At 46.7% G+C, this 16,456-nt stretch overlaps 1 protein-coding gene across 4 annotated transcripts in view; it reads left to right on the top strand.

Moving 5' to 3' along the window:
• The window catches only part of IARS1 (isoleucyl-tRNA synthetase 1), a 68,748-nt gene extending 52,596 nt beyond the window's left edge, over positions 1-16,152 (top strand). For all 4 annotated transcript variants that reach the window (XM_045468851.1, XM_045468849.1, XM_045468850.1 and 1 more), the window contains 7 exons: positions 368-463; positions 1,308-1,484; positions 2,292-2,397; positions 9,457-9,582; positions 10,965-11,108; positions 11,681-11,833; positions 15,649-16,152. In XM_045468851.1, the coding sequence (XP_045324807.1) occupies positions 368-463; positions 1,308-1,484; positions 2,292-2,397; positions 9,457-9,582; positions 10,965-11,108; positions 11,681-11,833; positions 15,649-15,731 (885 nt within the window). In that variant the 3' untranslated portion in view covers positions 15,732-16,152. The remainder of the gene's footprint in view (positions 1-367; positions 464-1,307; positions 1,485-2,291; positions 2,398-9,456; positions 9,583-10,964; positions 11,109-11,680; positions 11,834-15,648) is intronic.
• The last annotated feature ends 304 nt before the right edge of the window (positions 16,153-16,456 follow it).

The raw sequence follows: 16,456 nt of genomic DNA, 5'->3' as shown, positions 1-16,456 counted from the left end.
GCTCTGGGGCCCTCACCAGCTCGTCCACGGTGTGAGAAGCCATGCGGTCATGTGGGCCGTGACTGTTGACCCCACTCCCTGCAAGGGCGGTCACACAGACAAACAGCAGTTACACAGAGACTCAAGGTTCTCATGTGTCCTGGGAGCAGCACCTGCAGAACAGGAGACGCCAGCCTCTCCTGGCGAGAGGAATGGCTTCTCACAAAGAAGCACCTGAGCCATCCAGATGCTAGTGTAACTTTATCTCTTTTGCTCAGTGGGGTGAATAGTGCTGTGGTACAGACTCCTTATAATTTAATTTACATATAGTTGTGCTGGGTTTGAGAACCATTCTTCCTTATATGCTGTGCACCATCCATTCCTACAGGCTTTGGTTCTCTTAGATGTCACCCCTGAACAGTCCATGGTGGATGAAGGAGTGGCTCGGGAGGTCATCAATCGCATCCAGAAACTTCGCAAAAAGGTCAGTTTGTCACATTAAGTACAAGCAAACTGGGAGCTTGGCATGGTTGGTTTGTTTGTGTTGGCTGTTGGGGAGGACAGGAGAGGCAGCTAATGTAAACAGGTAATTGTAATTGAGTAATGAGAATTAGTCCCAGATCTGCAGTGTGTACGTTGTACCCTGTAGGAAACGTGGGCCCTTCCCCTCCCTACTCAGTCACCCCAAACTGCACGTGGCTCTTTTGTTTCTCTGACTAGGAGCATTCAGCCAGTGCCCCCTTTGTCCACTGCTTCCAGTTCTCCAGGGTTTCCACAAAATCCTCTTCTGGATAGGTCGCCCTCCTGACAGGCACCAAACATGACAGCCGGTGTCCGAGGAAGGGCTCGTCGCTCAGGAAGACACTGTTGCGTCTGGACTGAGGGGGTGGTTCTCCTCACTAGGGAGCTGGGAGCCAGGACGGGTGCGCTGTGCCCATCGCTGGCCCGGTGAGGCAGCCAGGAGCTCCCACCCCACACCCTAACCCTGAGGAGGGGTCTCCTCCACACCCCACCCCTGGCAGAGGCTCCCCCACCCTGACCGGAGCAGGGGGCCCCCACCAGCCCTTAGGCCAGGTGTCTGAGACCTGTGGTCTGGAGTCCAGACCTCAGGAGTCCAGCACGTAACAGGGTGCTTATGAGCTCTGCCTCAGTCCAGAGCTCTGTGAGCACGTTTGCACTCGGTCACTCCTTTGTTTCAGAGGAGGGTTGGGCAGGAGCCTGTGCCCTTCTGTAATGATCCAACATGGGACTGTCAGCCGTGCTCAGCAGCACTGTCCGTTTTGATTAACAAATGCACTTTCTTGTAAATTTTCTGTATGTGCCTTCAGTGCAATCTGGTTCCGACTGATGAAATAACAGTTTACTATAAAGCTAAGTCTGAAGGAAAGTATCTGAATAATGTTATCGAAAGCCACACGGAGTTTATATTTGCCACCATAAAGGCTCCCTTGAAACCATACCCAGTTCCATTATCAGATAACGTCCTTATTCAAGAAAAAACACAGGTGAGTTCTGGGTTCTGCTGAACTGTCAAAAGATACAAGGTTAGATTTTATGTTAAGTTTATGTTGTTATCTGTTGATATTGTACCCCCAGTAGCAATTGGCACAGTCCTCAGTCCTGATACACTGGGTCAGGTCTGGGAGGGGGCGTCCAGAGAGGGAGGGAGGGACTGTTCTCACAGCAGTTCCCTGGGGAAGGTAGCCAGTAGGTGCATGAGGCTTGCTGGGAAATCAGTGGCTGCGTGGGACTGCTTTATCTAAAACTAGAGAAGTTAATATTGTGGATTCTTTGACTGACTGTTGAAAGCAAACAGCAGTTGACTTGTAAAGAAGTTAACTTTGATGGTAGTGGATTGTACATAAAATTTTAACTACTTCATTTCCTGTTGGCACATTTTAGATGTAACTATGAAAATGTGAAACCAAGACATGGAAGATATTGGCCATAATTAAGAAATAGGTGATTAATAGAAGAGGAAGGAGTTCCTTTTTGTGTCAGATATGTATTCAGTCATTTGTCCCTTGTCTCATTACTCCTTTATAGGGGACAGGCTGGGCTGGATGTCACTGTTGTTTCAGTGGATCAAGTTACAAGATAGTTTCATTTCTGTTTTGTATATTTTTAAGAGAACAAGGTAAAAAGAGAGAAACATGAAGGGAAAAGCGGTAGCTTTTGACTATTTTAGTGGTGGGATTGAGTATGCTCTCAGAATTGTGCAGAGCTCTTGGTGTGAGGAGCAGTTGCTGTGTTAGTTGGTGACACTGTGGTCGGTGCTGCAGTTACTCAGTCACATACTCTCATGTGCTCAGTTAAAGGGATCTGACCTGGAAATTACACTCACCAGAGGATCATCCCCGCCTGGGCCTGCTTGTGCATATGTCAATCTTAACATTTGTACAAATGGCAGCGAGCAAGGTGAGAATAAATGAATCCTGTGGTTTGTACTTTATTTTTTAGCTAATCCTATGAATGTTTTTTTGTTGTTGTTTTTTTAATATTTATTTGTGAGAGGAGCGGGGAGGAGCGGGGAGGGGCAGGGAGAGAGGGAGACACAGAATCCGAAGCTCCAGGCTCTGAGCTGTCAGCACAGAGCCCGACGTGGGGCTTGAACCCACAAACTGTGAGATCATGACCTGAGCCAAAGTCAGACACTTAACCGACTGAGCTACCCAGGTACCCCTAAACCTATGAATGTCTTTAAAGCTGTTATAACAGAACTAGGAACATCATATAACTTTCTCTTTCTAATTGCCATCAAAATGAATCCACAGAGGTAAACGGTCAGACTTGTACTTCCAGGAAGTAGAGTAGGCATACTTTTCCCTATTCTTCCCACAAAGTACCACCAAATACCCTGGGTGTGATACGTCAGAAGATGCAGACCAATGAGGGACCTTGAGGCCAACAAACGATGGAGAGTTCCCTGGTGTTTCTTTTTGCCTCACGTATCCCAGACTTGGAGCTGAAGAAGTTGGCAACTGGAAAAGCCAAGTGCAGACAAAACGTCCCAATAAATGCTGCTTTTTGTAGACAGAGGACCAGGAGGGGTGTAGCCCAGCAAGACAGAAAACTTCTAGACTTCTTCTCTACTGCAGCCAAACACAACAGAAAAAACTATGGCCCCACTAACACTCAATAGCAGCAAAGGCCAAGTGAGGAGCCTAGACCTTTGCCAGGCAGAGGATCCTCAAGGTCCTGTCGCCACCGTGGTGTCAGAAGCCCAAACACTGAGCTGAGACTTTTTCATCCTCCCTGGGCAGCAATAAGCCCCTCTGCCCGGTACTATCACTGAGACCACTGGGCAGTACCAAGGCGTCCATTCCCTCACTACCACCCAGGACTAATGAGGCTATGTACTCCCACCATCCTGCAAGGGGGTCCATGAAGGCTGCATGGGGAGCAATGAGGAAGCACTCATACTCTTAAAGGCCAAGAAGATCTCTTCGGGTGGGAACTCTCTCCTCGTGCTCTCCACCCCTGTAGTACTGAGGAGTCCTGACCTTTGTGGCAGTGGAGGCTGAATTAGGAGCCTAGCTTCTCCTCCCACCAGCAGGAGCAAAGCAGTGCCCCTTTTCCTGCCAGTGTGATGTCAGACAAAGCAAGCTAAAATAGAAGATTTAAATAAGAACCAGTCTTAATACCTCACACATCCAAGTTTTCATTGAAAATTAGTCATCATGTCAATAACCAGGAAGATCTTAAGCTGAATGAAAGAAGACACATGTGAACACCAAGATGACAGAAATGGTAAAAATTATCTGACAAAGTGTAAAGCAGCCCTGAACACTGTAGGAACAAGTGAAAATTTTAAAACTGATAAATACAAGACTAAAATACAAAACACGGTGGATGGGTTCAATGACAGAATAGAAGGGATGGGAAAGAATCTGTGAACTGGAAGATAGAACAACAGACATTGCCCATTCTGAACAAAAGAATGGTTTTTTTAATCTGAAAAAAAATGAATAGTCTGAAAGATCTATGGGATATTAATACAAGTTTAATATTCTCCCCCTGAATTCCGGGAGAGGGAGAAGGAAGGACAGCAGTGGAAAAGTATTCAAAGAAATAATGGCTGAAAACTTCTTAAATTTGGCACAACATGTACACCTACAGATTCAAAACACTGAGAGAAACCTGAATTCTGGGTCAGGCAAAATATCTTTGAAGGTGAAGGGAAAATCAAGACATTCCCAAGTGAAGGGAAGCTAGAAGAATTTGTTGCTAGCATGAGCTATCCTAAAAGAATAACTAGAGGAAATTCTTAAAGCAGAAAGAAAATGACAAGAAATGTAGGGACATCAGGAGAGAAGAAAGAACAATACGAAGAGTCAAAATATAGATAAATTCAACAAACTTTCCTCCTTGATTTTTCTAAATTATTTGATGGCTATAACAAAACTGACCTCTCAGTGTATACGCAAGAATATTTAAGAGAATTAAAAGTAGAGAAGAGCAGACTGATAGAAAGGGAGGTCAGATTCCTGTGTTTCCCTCAAGCTGGTCATACACTGACACTAGTGGTCCAGCATTTGTGTATACATGAGATACTGCCTGGTGCAGCCACTGAAAAAGCCTATTCCTAGAGACACATACAAAAACACGACAGAAATAAAAATGGAATTCTAGAATGTGTTCGTATAACCCACAGGAAGCTTAGAAAAAAAAAAAGAACAAGTGGAAAGCAGAAAATTAAAACGAAGGGCTTAAGCTAACATCAATAATTACACTAAATGGAGGAGGTGGGAAGTGACAGGGCACTGGCTGGCTTAGTCGATGAAGCATGTGACTCTCAATCTCCAGGTCGTGAGTTCAAGCCCTGCATTGGGCATAGAGTTTACTTTGAAAAATAATAAAGGGTCACCTGGGTGTCTTAGTTGGTTAAGCATCTGACTTCAGCTCAGGTCATGATCTCAGAGTTTGTAAGATCGAGCCTCACTCCAGGCTCTGCACTGACAGCACAGAGCCTGCTTGGGTTTCTCTCTCTCTCTCTCTCTCTCTCTCCCCCACTCTCTCTGCCCTTCCCCCACACACTGTCTCAAAGAAATAAACTTTAAAAATAATAATTACACTAAATGTAAATAGTTCTAAATAGACCAGTTAATAGAAATTCGCAGACTTATAAAAAACTACCAGCTATATGCTGTATATAAGGAAGTATTCAAATATAACAATATAAGTAAGTTGAAAGTAAAAGGATAAAAAAAGATCTGCCATACAGACGTTAATCAAAGAAAGCAAAAACGTCAGTGTTCATTTCAACAAAGTTGACTTCATAGCAAAGAAAGTCACCGGTGACATGAATAATGATACAGATGTCAATCCGCAGGGAAAACATAATGATCCCAAATGTGGACCCACCCAGTAGAGCTGCACATCACAAGAAAGAAAACTGATAGGTCTTAAAGGAGGATGAGAAAATTCATAGTTACAGTTTGAAAATTGAATAGATACCTCTTTCAACAAATGACAGAACTGCTAGACAGAAAACCAGAATCTAATCAGCATTAATGGAACAGCTCACCCAACAGCAGTGGAATGCATGTCCTGCTCAGACTCCTACAGGACATTTACTATGGGATGGACCATGGTGTGGGCCAGAAAACAGACCTCAACACATTTCAGGATTGAAATTGTATAGAGTATGTTCTCTGACCATGGGCAATCAAACTGTAAATCAGTAACAGGGAGGTGAAAGCAAAATCTCCACACACTGAAAACTAAACAACATTTTTTTAAATAATCCATAATTTGGAAAAAATGTGTCAAGGGAAAAAAAACACATAAAACTGAGTGAAAGGGAAAATACAACATGTCAAAATAGGTGACTGCAGGTAATTTGTATCTCTAAAGACTCCCATCAAAAAAAATGTTTCAGGGACCTGGGTGGCTAAGTCAGTTAATTATCCGACTTCAGCTCAGGTCATGATCTCACAGTTCACGAGTTCAAGCCCCCGCATGGGGCTCTGTGCTGCCAGCTCAGAGCCTGGAGCCTTCTTCAGATTCTGTGGCTCCCTCTCTCTCTACCCCTCCCCCACTCACATTGTGTGTGTGTGTGTGTGTGTGTGTGTGTGTGTGTGTGTGTGTGTGTCTCCTCTCTGAAAAATAAAACATTTAAAAAAAATTTTTTTTAACTCTCAAGAAAGTTTGATTGTCTAGTTGAGTCTAAGACCATCACTGAGAGTGTTTGGACAATGCAGATGTACATCAGAAAGTGGAATACTATATACCAATTAAAAGTAATGAAATATATCTATAAACTTCTCTATTATTCCCAAAAATATATTTTTTAATTTTTTTAACATTTATTTTTGCAAGACAGAGACAAGTGTGAGTGGGGGAGGGGCAGAGAGAGAGAGACAGACTCAGAAGCAGGCTCCAGGCTCTGAGCTGTCAGCACAGAGCCCGACACAGGGCTTGAACTCATGAACCGTGAGATCATGACCTGAGCAGAAGTCAGTAGCTTAACTGACTGAGCCACCCAGGCACCCCCCCCCCAAAAATATTTTTAATGAAATAAGCAAGTTTCACAGTTATACAATGGGGTAGCATTCTGTATGAATTTACTTATATGTTAACTGTAAAAACAACAAAAAAAAAGAAAGCAACCAAGCCAATAAAGTAGAACAGAAACAGACTCACTGTTGCCAGAAGCACGCTTGGTTACCATTAAGAGGGGCTAGGGGACAGGTGGAGTCGTTGAAGGGGGTTAGGAGATACAGACTTGCAGTTGTTAAGATCCCTGAGTCCCGGGGCGCCTGGGTGGCGCAGTCGGTTAAGCGTCAACTTCAGCCAGGTCACGATCTCGCGGTCCGTGAGTTCGAGCCCCGCGTCGGGCTCTGGGCTGATGGCTCAGAGCCTGGAGCCTGTTTCCGATTCTGTGTCTCCCTCTCTCTCTGCCCCTCCCCCGTTCATGCTCTGTCTCTCTCTGTCCCAAAAATAAATAAACATTGAAAAAAAAAAATTAAAAAAAAAAAAAAAGATCCCTGAGTCCCAAGGATTTGAGGTACAGTTGGTAATGTTGTGATAACTGTGTAGGGATCATTTCATAACATAAAAATATCACATCTCAGGGCACCTGGCTAGCTTAGTCATTAGGGCATGCAACCCTTTCTCAGGGTTGTGAGTTTGAGCCCCACATTGAGTGTAGAGATTACTTAAAAAATACATCAATCAATCTACACATTGTTAAAAAAAAAATAATAATTCTCTGTGATGTGTACCTGAAGCTAAGAATATCGCATGTCAACTATACATCACCACTCATTGTTTATAGGTAAAAATGGGCTTGAGAAACAAAGTTCATAGTAAGTTTGTCTTAGAAAAGAGAGGAAGGGTGTCTGAGGAGAAAAAAAGAAATTTTCTTTAAAAAAAAAGAAATCAGACCCAAATGCTTTTTCCAGAGAATTCAACCAGACTTGAAAAAACACCAATTCTATGGATTCTTCCAGAAAATAAAAGAAGAAACACCAACTCACTTTATTAAAGTAGTATTGACACTAAGACTAGATATAGACACACCAAAAAAAAAAAACAAAAAACAAAAAAACTGTAGACTGATACTTCTCAAGAATATAAAGTTCTTCCGAAAAAAAAAAAAAAAAAAAAAAACTGTGAGAAAAATAGGGAGAACTCCATCAACTTGGTAATGGGCATGTATGAATAAACCTGCAGGTAACATTATACTTAAAGGGAAGAGACTGAATGTTTTCTATCCAAGATCAGGATACCCGTTCTCACTGCTCTTACTCAGCATTGCACAGGAAGTTGGCAAGAAAAGGCTACAGATCAGAAGGGAAGAAATAAAACTGACCTGAGATGAAGAGAACGTGACTGTCTACATAGAAAATCCCAAGTAGTCTACAGATGGATATGTGTCCTGGTTCGCCCATCAGCACCATCACCAGCTAGTGCCAGGATGGCCATGTGTACTTTTGGGCCTGTGATGATGGCCCCCAAACTGCTATTCAAGTTCTGTGATGTGTGGCACGTAGCTGGTCCATTGCTGCCGACATTCTGGCTCACTCAGTGGAGACCGTCTGTGATCCTGTGGAAGGAGGTGGTCAGACAGGCAGCAGATGTGCATTGTGATGTCAACAAGGCCAGGGTTCTGTGTTGCTTTCAGTCCCAGGGAGCAATGGAATGAGCAGTGACCAGACATATGGGGCCACTCCCAGTGCTGCCCCTTTTTGGGCCGAGTGGCCGAACAACTGAGAAGAAAAGCTCCCAACTCCAGCAAAAGTGTTTTTTTCCCGGCACCATTACCACCACCTGCCTTCACATGATGTGCTATGGTGTGTCCTTTACTCTCTGGCTGAAAGCACTCACATTGCAAGAAAAAAACTACAAGTGATCTTTAAATTTATTATTTTAAAGTATTTTTGGTGTTGTATATGCCTTTTGGGTTTGTATATTGGTGTGTTTTGTTTCTGGGTAATTGAATAAAATTATATTGCTTATAAAAAATAAAATTCATCACATTCACAAGATATGACAAACATAACAAAAATCAATTTAATTTTTGTACACTAACAACACATGGAGAATGAATTTTAAAGTGTAGTACCATTTACAGTCTCTCAAAAAAGAGAGACTTAAGTGGAAATCTAATAAAACACGTACAGGACTTATATGCCCAAATCTACAAATTACTGATGAAAACACAGAGAGATGTGTCATGTTCGCAGATTGGAACATTCGATATGGTAAACCCATCAGTTCTCCCCAAATTAATACATGTTTAACTGCATTCCTGTCAAACCTCAGCAGTGTTTTTTGGTAAACCTACCTGGAAAGAGAAAGGAAATAAATAGCTAATACAATTTTACAGACTGTGAATAGCATAAAAGGAATCACTCTACCCCATTTCAAGACTCACCTGAAGACCATGTGGTGAGAGCATAGCGGAGACACTGATCCATGTCCCAGATGGGAGACCAGAAGTACACCCACACATGGGGGCCAGAGGATTTTTGAGAAAGGAGCAAAAGCAGTTCATTGAGGCGTCTTTTCTACATGTGGCACCAAGGCAGACGGAGGCCTGGACCTGCGCCCACAGCGCATACAGACCAACTGAGAATGGAGCATGGGCGTAAACGTAAAAACCAGTAGGAGAAAATCTTGAGAATTCAGGACAAGGTAAAGAGTTCATAGAAGTGACACCAAAAGTCCAATCCATAAAAGGAAAAATTGAGAAATTGAGCTTCCTCAGAATTCAGAATTCTGCTTTGTGAGAGATCCTGTGAGAGGGTAGCAAACCTGAGCTACAGCAGTGGACCCTTGCAGACCACCTCCACCTGCAGTGTGCCCAGAGGGGAAGCAGTCCTCTCCTGGTTTAAAGAGATCCAGCTGGAAGATGGGAGAACACACGAGCAGACGTTCACTGGAAATGATCTACAGATGACGTGTTTTCCTGGACTTTTCATTCAAATTTATTCTTTTCCTTCAGTTTTACTTGTATTTGTGGTTCTTTAGGTGGAGTATTGCTTCTGGAAAATCCAAAAGGCGACAACAGGCTGGACCTTTTAAAGCTGAAGAGTGTCATTACTAGCCTTTTTGGTGTAAAAAATACAGAGCTGGCTGTCCTCCATGGTGAAACAGGTATGTGGAAACTCCTCTGACCTGAGGTGGGTGTTTGGTATCGGTTCTGCTCCACAGCCGTGCCTTCCCCCCGAGTCTGAGTCGACCAAGGGCCCCTCGGCAGACGGAACCTCCCATCCTGCCCGCTCCCATCGGCCACAGGCTGGGGTCTGGGCTTCAGAGGTCTGTGCTGTACGTGGACTTTATTAAGTGTAGTGTCTGTGTCTTGCTAGACCCAGGTTCTCAATAATACAAACCTAAAAGGAGACGTGTTGAAGTTCTTACCCTGCATGCCCCAAACGTGACCTTTGGAGATAGGGTTGCTGCCAGTGTGCTTAGATACTAGCAGTGTCCCCATGAGAGGGCGTGTGAGCCCCGGGAGCACGCGGGACAGAGCGCGAGGGAAGATGCAGGCAGAGCTGGACTTGGAGAACTGCAAGCCAAGAAACAGCACAGCTCAGCTGGCTGAGAGCCTCCAGGAGCTGGGCGAGGATGGGGAGACACCTGCAAGCTTCAGAGGGAGCAGGGCCCTCGGGACACCTTGGCATCTCAGCTCTAGGACGGGAGACAGAGGCTTCTGTTGTGATTCGCAGCAGCAACCACCGGAGACTCTGTAAGAGTCTGGATGCTCTTTCTCGGGACTTGTAAATGGCCTAAAAGAGGAGCTCTGGATGGCCAAGTGAGGGGACTGGCGGGCCTCATCAGTCGGGACCTCAGCAAGGTCCTGCTCTGTGTGCGCCACCAGCTTGGCAGGGACCGGGGCAGGTCCACAGTATCAGATGCCCTCACCCTCCGTCCCCGGTCCCGGGGAGTCATGGGAGCCATGCAGACTGCAGGTGGGGCTGGACATGTCCATCGAGGACTTGCCCCCGCCGCTTTCCCACACACCATGTTCACCCATCACCAGTCATGGCCTCCAGCACTGTCCAGCTGTGTTTCCAGCCCTAAACACTGTTTAATTTTAGGTGAAATCTCTGTGTTCTGTGTGTCTTGCTATTTTTCACATATGTCCATGAGTCAAATACTTTTTCTTCTGACTAGAATTAGCATTTTTAATATAAGGCTTCTTTTCACAGTGAGGTTCAGGATTCTGATGTAGAACATTTTAAGAAGAGCTGTAACAAAAAATACCAAAAGGGAAAAAAACGATTTTGCCTTATATTTTTAAGTTATTACTATATGCCATTTAATTTGCAACGTTAAGATTTCTTACTGTTTGCATGTCATTTACACCTGATTTTATAGAGAAGGCAAGGTCCTTTGATAAAGCAAAGTTAAGTGGAAACATCACTGCAAAGATATAGGATAGTTGAATAATTAAGTAGGAAAAGGTGAATGACTTCAGCTCTGAACTGTGTACCCCTGAAAGAATAACTTGTTGTCTCTATTTTTGTTATTTTTAGAAATACGAAACCAAACTGACTTACTGAGTCTTAGTGGAAAAACACTCCGCGTGGCAGCAGGCTCTGCTCCCGCCGTAGTGGATGGCTCCGGCTCCGCCCTCTGCCGCTACATCAACCTGCAGCTCCTGAACTCAGGCCCGCAAGGTAAGCCTCCCCAGCCGCGAACCCCTGGGGAGGCGGGTCGGGGGCGCTGGACGTCAGGGTTCCTTCCACTTGCCGTATCTCACGTGGTGCTGTGTAGCGTGCGCCCCATGCTGCTCCGGGGGGCACACTCAGGCTTGTGTCTCTGTGTTATGTGGAAACACCTACAGCCAGCTTGGTCAGCAGATAAGGTAAACTGGTAGGTCAACATCGCAGCTACATGAAGCAGAATTAAGTACTAAGGCTCTTAAATTTTTTCTTTTCCTGGGAAGTGTTCTGAAAACTGTTGTTCATGCATTGGTCTGCAGACTGGATGGATGCTTATTTTTCCTTGATATTTTGGGGCCCCCATTGTGCACATTTGTTTCCAGAGTGTCCCTTCCCCAACTACGGATTTTTATGTCCAAGGGCGTTTCCTTTCCCTCTGGGAGGCAGTGTGGGCTGCCTACACACTGGATGCCTCCCCCCAGGACACCGCTGGCTCTTGGAGCCTCTGCTCTGCACAGGGTTCAGCAGCCAGGGGGAGGGGGAGGGTTGGTTCTCAGGAACTAACCCAGTACTCGTTTCTTCCATAGAGTGTGTGAAGGGAACCGTGGGCACGCTCCTGCTGGAAAACCCCCCTGGGCAGAACGGACTCACCCACCAGGGCCTCCTGTATGAAGCAGCCAAGGTGTTTGGCCTTCGCAGCAGGAAGCTCAAGCTGTTTCTGAATGAGACTCAGACAGATGGTGAGGACACGTGTACACAGATGGTGCAGCACTGGCTACACTTCCTTCACTTCTGTTCTTCTCTTGTTGAGAGTGGTGTTTTTTAATGTTTGTTTTTGAGAGAGAGCGCGCACAAGTGGGGGAGGGGCGGAGAGAGAGAATCCCAAGCAGGCTCTGCACCATCAGCACAGAGCCCGATGCAGGGCTCAAGCCCACCACCCGTGAGATCATGACTTTAGCTGAAACCAAGAGTCGCACACCCAACTGGCTGAGCCCCCCCAGGCTGCTCCTCGATTTTTGCAGCCACTTCCCAGCACAGCCAGGCTACTCACTGTTCTGCCTCAGCCTTCGCTCCCTCGTCAGCCAGATTTGAGCAGAAAAGCTTTTCTTTCTTTAAGAATTCAAAGCTTGGGGTCTTTTCGGGACTTATCTGTGCATGCATCCCGGCCTGGGCATGCATGTGGCTGGCTAAGCTATGCAGTACTCGTTGTCCAAGGACATGCTGTCCTCGACTCTCCTCCCCGGTGTTGAGCCCTCTGTTGTGTCCTGCAGCCACAGTCTTGGGCCCCCGGCAGCTGTGGGGATTTTGTTTGCCTGAGTGTTTAAAAGCGATGCTTATGCTTTTCCACCCTGGGTGAGCTCCAGGTCAGACAAACCAGAGACAGGCACCTTCTGGGAGCCCTGGAGGTGCCTCCTAATCAGGTTCGGACAAACACCTGCTCTGTTCCTCCTGGGACCATGGGACCTTGGGCTGCTGTGTTCGAGTGCACCGCCAGCCAGTGGGGGCAGGGCGCCAAGCACAAGTGTGACAGCACAGGTCTGCCTATGCTTGCAGGTTGCCTTTCTCTTGATCCAGCATCCATGTGGTTGTAGTCAACGTTTGGTTGTTTCTAGAGTTCTGACAACGTTGGTTCTGTTTGTGATGTTTCTGAGGAAGTTCCGTGTAAGGAAGCGTTTCTCTAGATCTTAGGGGACGCTGTCAGCCCAGGCCCATCTAAACTCCATTACTTGGGGCCCCAGTCGTGCATGAGGGCCAGAGTCTCATGGGAACGTGCTGTGTCCGTCCCCACCCTCCTGAAGTCGGGATGTCTGCAGCGCTGCGTCTCAGGAGGCTCCATGGGACAGTCTGGTCTTTGCCTCCCCAGCTTCTGCTGGTTTCAGGTGTCCTTGATTGTGACCCCATCACTCTGACCTCCGCCTCTGTGGCCAGGGTGCCTCCTACTCTTGTATGTTCCACAATTTCCAGGAACTGGAACATGGGCATATCTTTTGGAAGGCCCGTTTTTAAACCCACTACATTCTCTTAACCGTCTTCTGGGTGGTGAAGTATCTGCTGCCGTGGGCTCCTGATTCTGGCCCCAGGTTTTGGGGGGGCCGGGGGTTCCTGAACTTCCCAGTCTGTGCACACCCCAGGCTTTTTTTGTTTCACTTCGGTAGCCATTTAGTGCCGAAAGCGGTAGGTCACCAGGACCTCCAGGAAACCTTAATGTTCAGGTACCTCTTGGGATCCGTGATTTTTGGCCTCTGGATTTCCCTCATGTTCTTCCCTTGCTTGGCTACTTTTTTTTTAGTTAATGTTTTATGTTACACTTTCAAATTTTCTGCTACATCGTTAAAAATTAAAGCCTCTTTTGCAGCTGCTCCTGTCTGTAACCAGGCACAGCCGTGCCCCTCACATCAGTGCCTCAGCCTGTTCGTCTCCACTGGCGGGGTCTCCTCCCACGACGATGTCCACATTCAGAGCCCCCATGGTGACATTTACAGGCTGCCCAGCCATCAGCAGCTCCTTTTACGGCTCTCATATGTGGTTTGGTGGGAAAGGCCAGCTTCCTGGTCTGTTCAGCATGGGTGAAACTTCCTCGTCCCCGCATCTGCAGGCCCCCAAGTGCAGCCGAGCCACAGACGTGACAAGGTGTCATTGTCTCAGGTTCGGTGCAGGTGCAGGCACCCGGCCCACGCAACCAGGGCAGAAGCACATTTGTGTGAATCAGGCCCTGACATTACCACCTCTGACAGGGTGGGCCTCGCCTGTGCCCCCACTGCCTCCTCCCTGTGCCATGAGGCTGGTGGCCACCCCAAGCTCAAGAGACCTTGAAGGCTGAGTGACCCAAGACCACTGAGAAGCCTGGGGCTCTTTCCAGCCCAGTGTCCCTGCCCATCCTGTATCCCCAGCCACATTTCATTGTGCTGTTCCTCTCGAAATCATTTTTCATAAAGTAGTAATAATTCAGTAAATTAGAAGGATCACGGGATGCCTTACAGTTTTAGAAACTCATGGGTGGCTTCCTGCTTGTTCCACTAGGTGCCCACTGTCCTCTCCAGGTCCTGTCATGATCTGTCTATAAAGGAGGCAGCTCCGAGGGTAATTTCCAGAATCCCTGCTTGTCCTGGCAGAGAAAGGTGGTCCTACCCTTTGAATCCAGATCTGTTAGAAGCAAAATGCACCCCAGGGGGCAAAGAGCGTTTCTAGTGTTTCTTTACTCTCTCTCTCTTCTCTTCTCTCTCTCTCTCTCTCTGGGCTTTTATCTATTCAGTGTGTTTTTATCAGTTACATTTGTTTTGTTTTTATTTATTTTTTTTTTTCAACGTTTATTTATTTTTGGGACAGAGAGAGACAGAGCACGAACGGGGGAGGGGCAGAGAGAGAGGGAGACACAGAATCAGAAACAGGCTCCAGGCTCGGAGCCATCAGCCCAGAGCCTGACTCGGGGCTCGAACTCACGGACCGCGAGACGGTGACCTGGCTGAAGTCGGACGCTTAACCAACTGCGCCACCCAGGCGCCCCTGTTTTATATTTTTAGATACTCAGAGTTTTTGTCTTTGGCTATATTGGCTCCTATATTCTTTGACATCAGCCTTCAGTCTCTGGTAACTGTGTTCTGGCTTCGAAAGATGTTAGGGGCTTATCGCACCCTTATACTTCCCCAGACCTGGACACAGCAGTTCCCCCTCTGTTAATATTTAGAGACCATGAATCTGGGTCCAGCTAGGCATGGCTTCTAAGCCTTCTCTGTGGTCGTAGGAAATACCTGTTGGGGGCAGGGTGTGCGCACGTCTGGGCTGGTGTGCCAGGCTGGTTAGGTTGAGGGAGTCCCCCAGAAGGTCCGCCCAAGACTTCTCACCCCAGCTGTGGGGAGTCTGGGGCCTTCGACAAAATCTGGAAAAGGCCACACGAGACCACTGTCACTTCTGCCACCAATTGTAAGTTCAGAGGATTTCCCAAAATCACCCTTGGCCTCGATAATTTGCTAGCAGGACTCACAGAACTCACTGGCACCTATTGCACTTAGAGCCACATTTGACGTAGGAAGAGAATAAAAGCTAGAACCAGGCAAAGGAAGAAGTACAGAGTGCCTAACCTGGGAGGTTTCCAGACACGGGGCTTCTGGTTGCCCTCTCCCAAAGGGGCCGTGAGCTGTGTGACCTCCTCCAGGCCCCAACGCGTGACAGTGGATTACCACCAGGGAAGCTCCCCAAACCTGGGGCCAGATTTATAGTGAGGCTTCATTACATGGGCCTCACAGGTTTGTTGCCCACGTGGCTGCTCTGTCTCAGGTGATACCACGTGACCTAAATCGTGTGGCTGGTCTTTCTGGTATGGCTGGCTCCGCCCTGACTCACCTTATTAGCAGAAACTATCAGGTGTGTTCAGGGCCCCCCAGAATTAACAAAACACTCCTGTTGCTCAGGAAGTTCCAAGGGCTCAGAGGTTCCCTCAGGAGCTGGGACAGAGGTCAGACCTCTGAGGGTGAGGCCAGAAGCAGTCAGCATTTTTAAAATATTCATACAGAATAGGTAGAAAACTTATTTTATTTAAATCTTCTTTCCATTCTAGAAATTACAGAAGAAATCCCCATGAAGGCTTTGAACATGAAGACTGTGTATGTTTCTGTGTTACCGACAACGGCAGACATCTGACCTTCCTTATCGATGTGGCTGAGTCGGCCTCCCCCACCTCATGGCTGTCCCCTGCACACACACACCCTGAGCGTATCCCTCCAGGTGCATACGTCATGTGCTGCGTCTGGTCTGAAACTGAACTGGGGTCGATCCATCAGGTGACTTGGAACGTCCGGTAATGCTCACACTTGGCCCTGGGCACCTTCGCGGTCATGCTGGGGGGGGTGTCACCTCCACACCACAGAGCTCGCTTCTGCGCTTACAGAAGGGGTCTATTGGCGTAGTCTATACATATCATTCTGTGGCCTTTCAGAACTTGTTTGAGACCTCCGGAAGGAACGTGTTAAGTATTTCTGCTACCTGGATTTTCCTGGGTAATTTGATGGTATATTTTAAGTTTCAGTAAATCAGAACAATAAACAAATTTTCTCTCAGATAATAAATGTTTTAGAAGTAATTCATTCTCCCATAGTTGCATAAAACTTCAAATTTGTAATCTTTAAGGAACACAAAAACTTAATAGCGACTTCTTTGTTAAGACGGCGGGCACCTGGGTGGCTCAGTCAGTTAAGCGCCCGACTTCAGCTCAGGTCAAGATCTCACAGTTTGTGAGTTCGAGCCCTGCATCAGGCTGTCTGCTGTCAGTACAGAGCCTGCTTCGGATCCTTTGTCCTCGTCTCTCTCTCTCTGCCCCAACTTCGCTCACACTTTCTCTCTCAAAAGTAAACGTTAAAAAAAAAAAA

The sequence above is a fragment of the Leopardus geoffroyi genome, chromosome D4, assembly GCF_018350155.1.
Source record: "Leopardus geoffroyi isolate Oge1 chromosome D4, O.geoffroyi_Oge1_pat1.0, whole genome shotgun sequence".
In the NCBI taxonomy this organism is placed as follows: domain Eukaryota; kingdom Metazoa; phylum Chordata; class Mammalia; order Carnivora; family Felidae; genus Leopardus; species Leopardus geoffroyi.
Note: the sequence above shows the minus strand (reverse complement) of the source record. Positions and strands in the feature narration are given on the sequence as shown.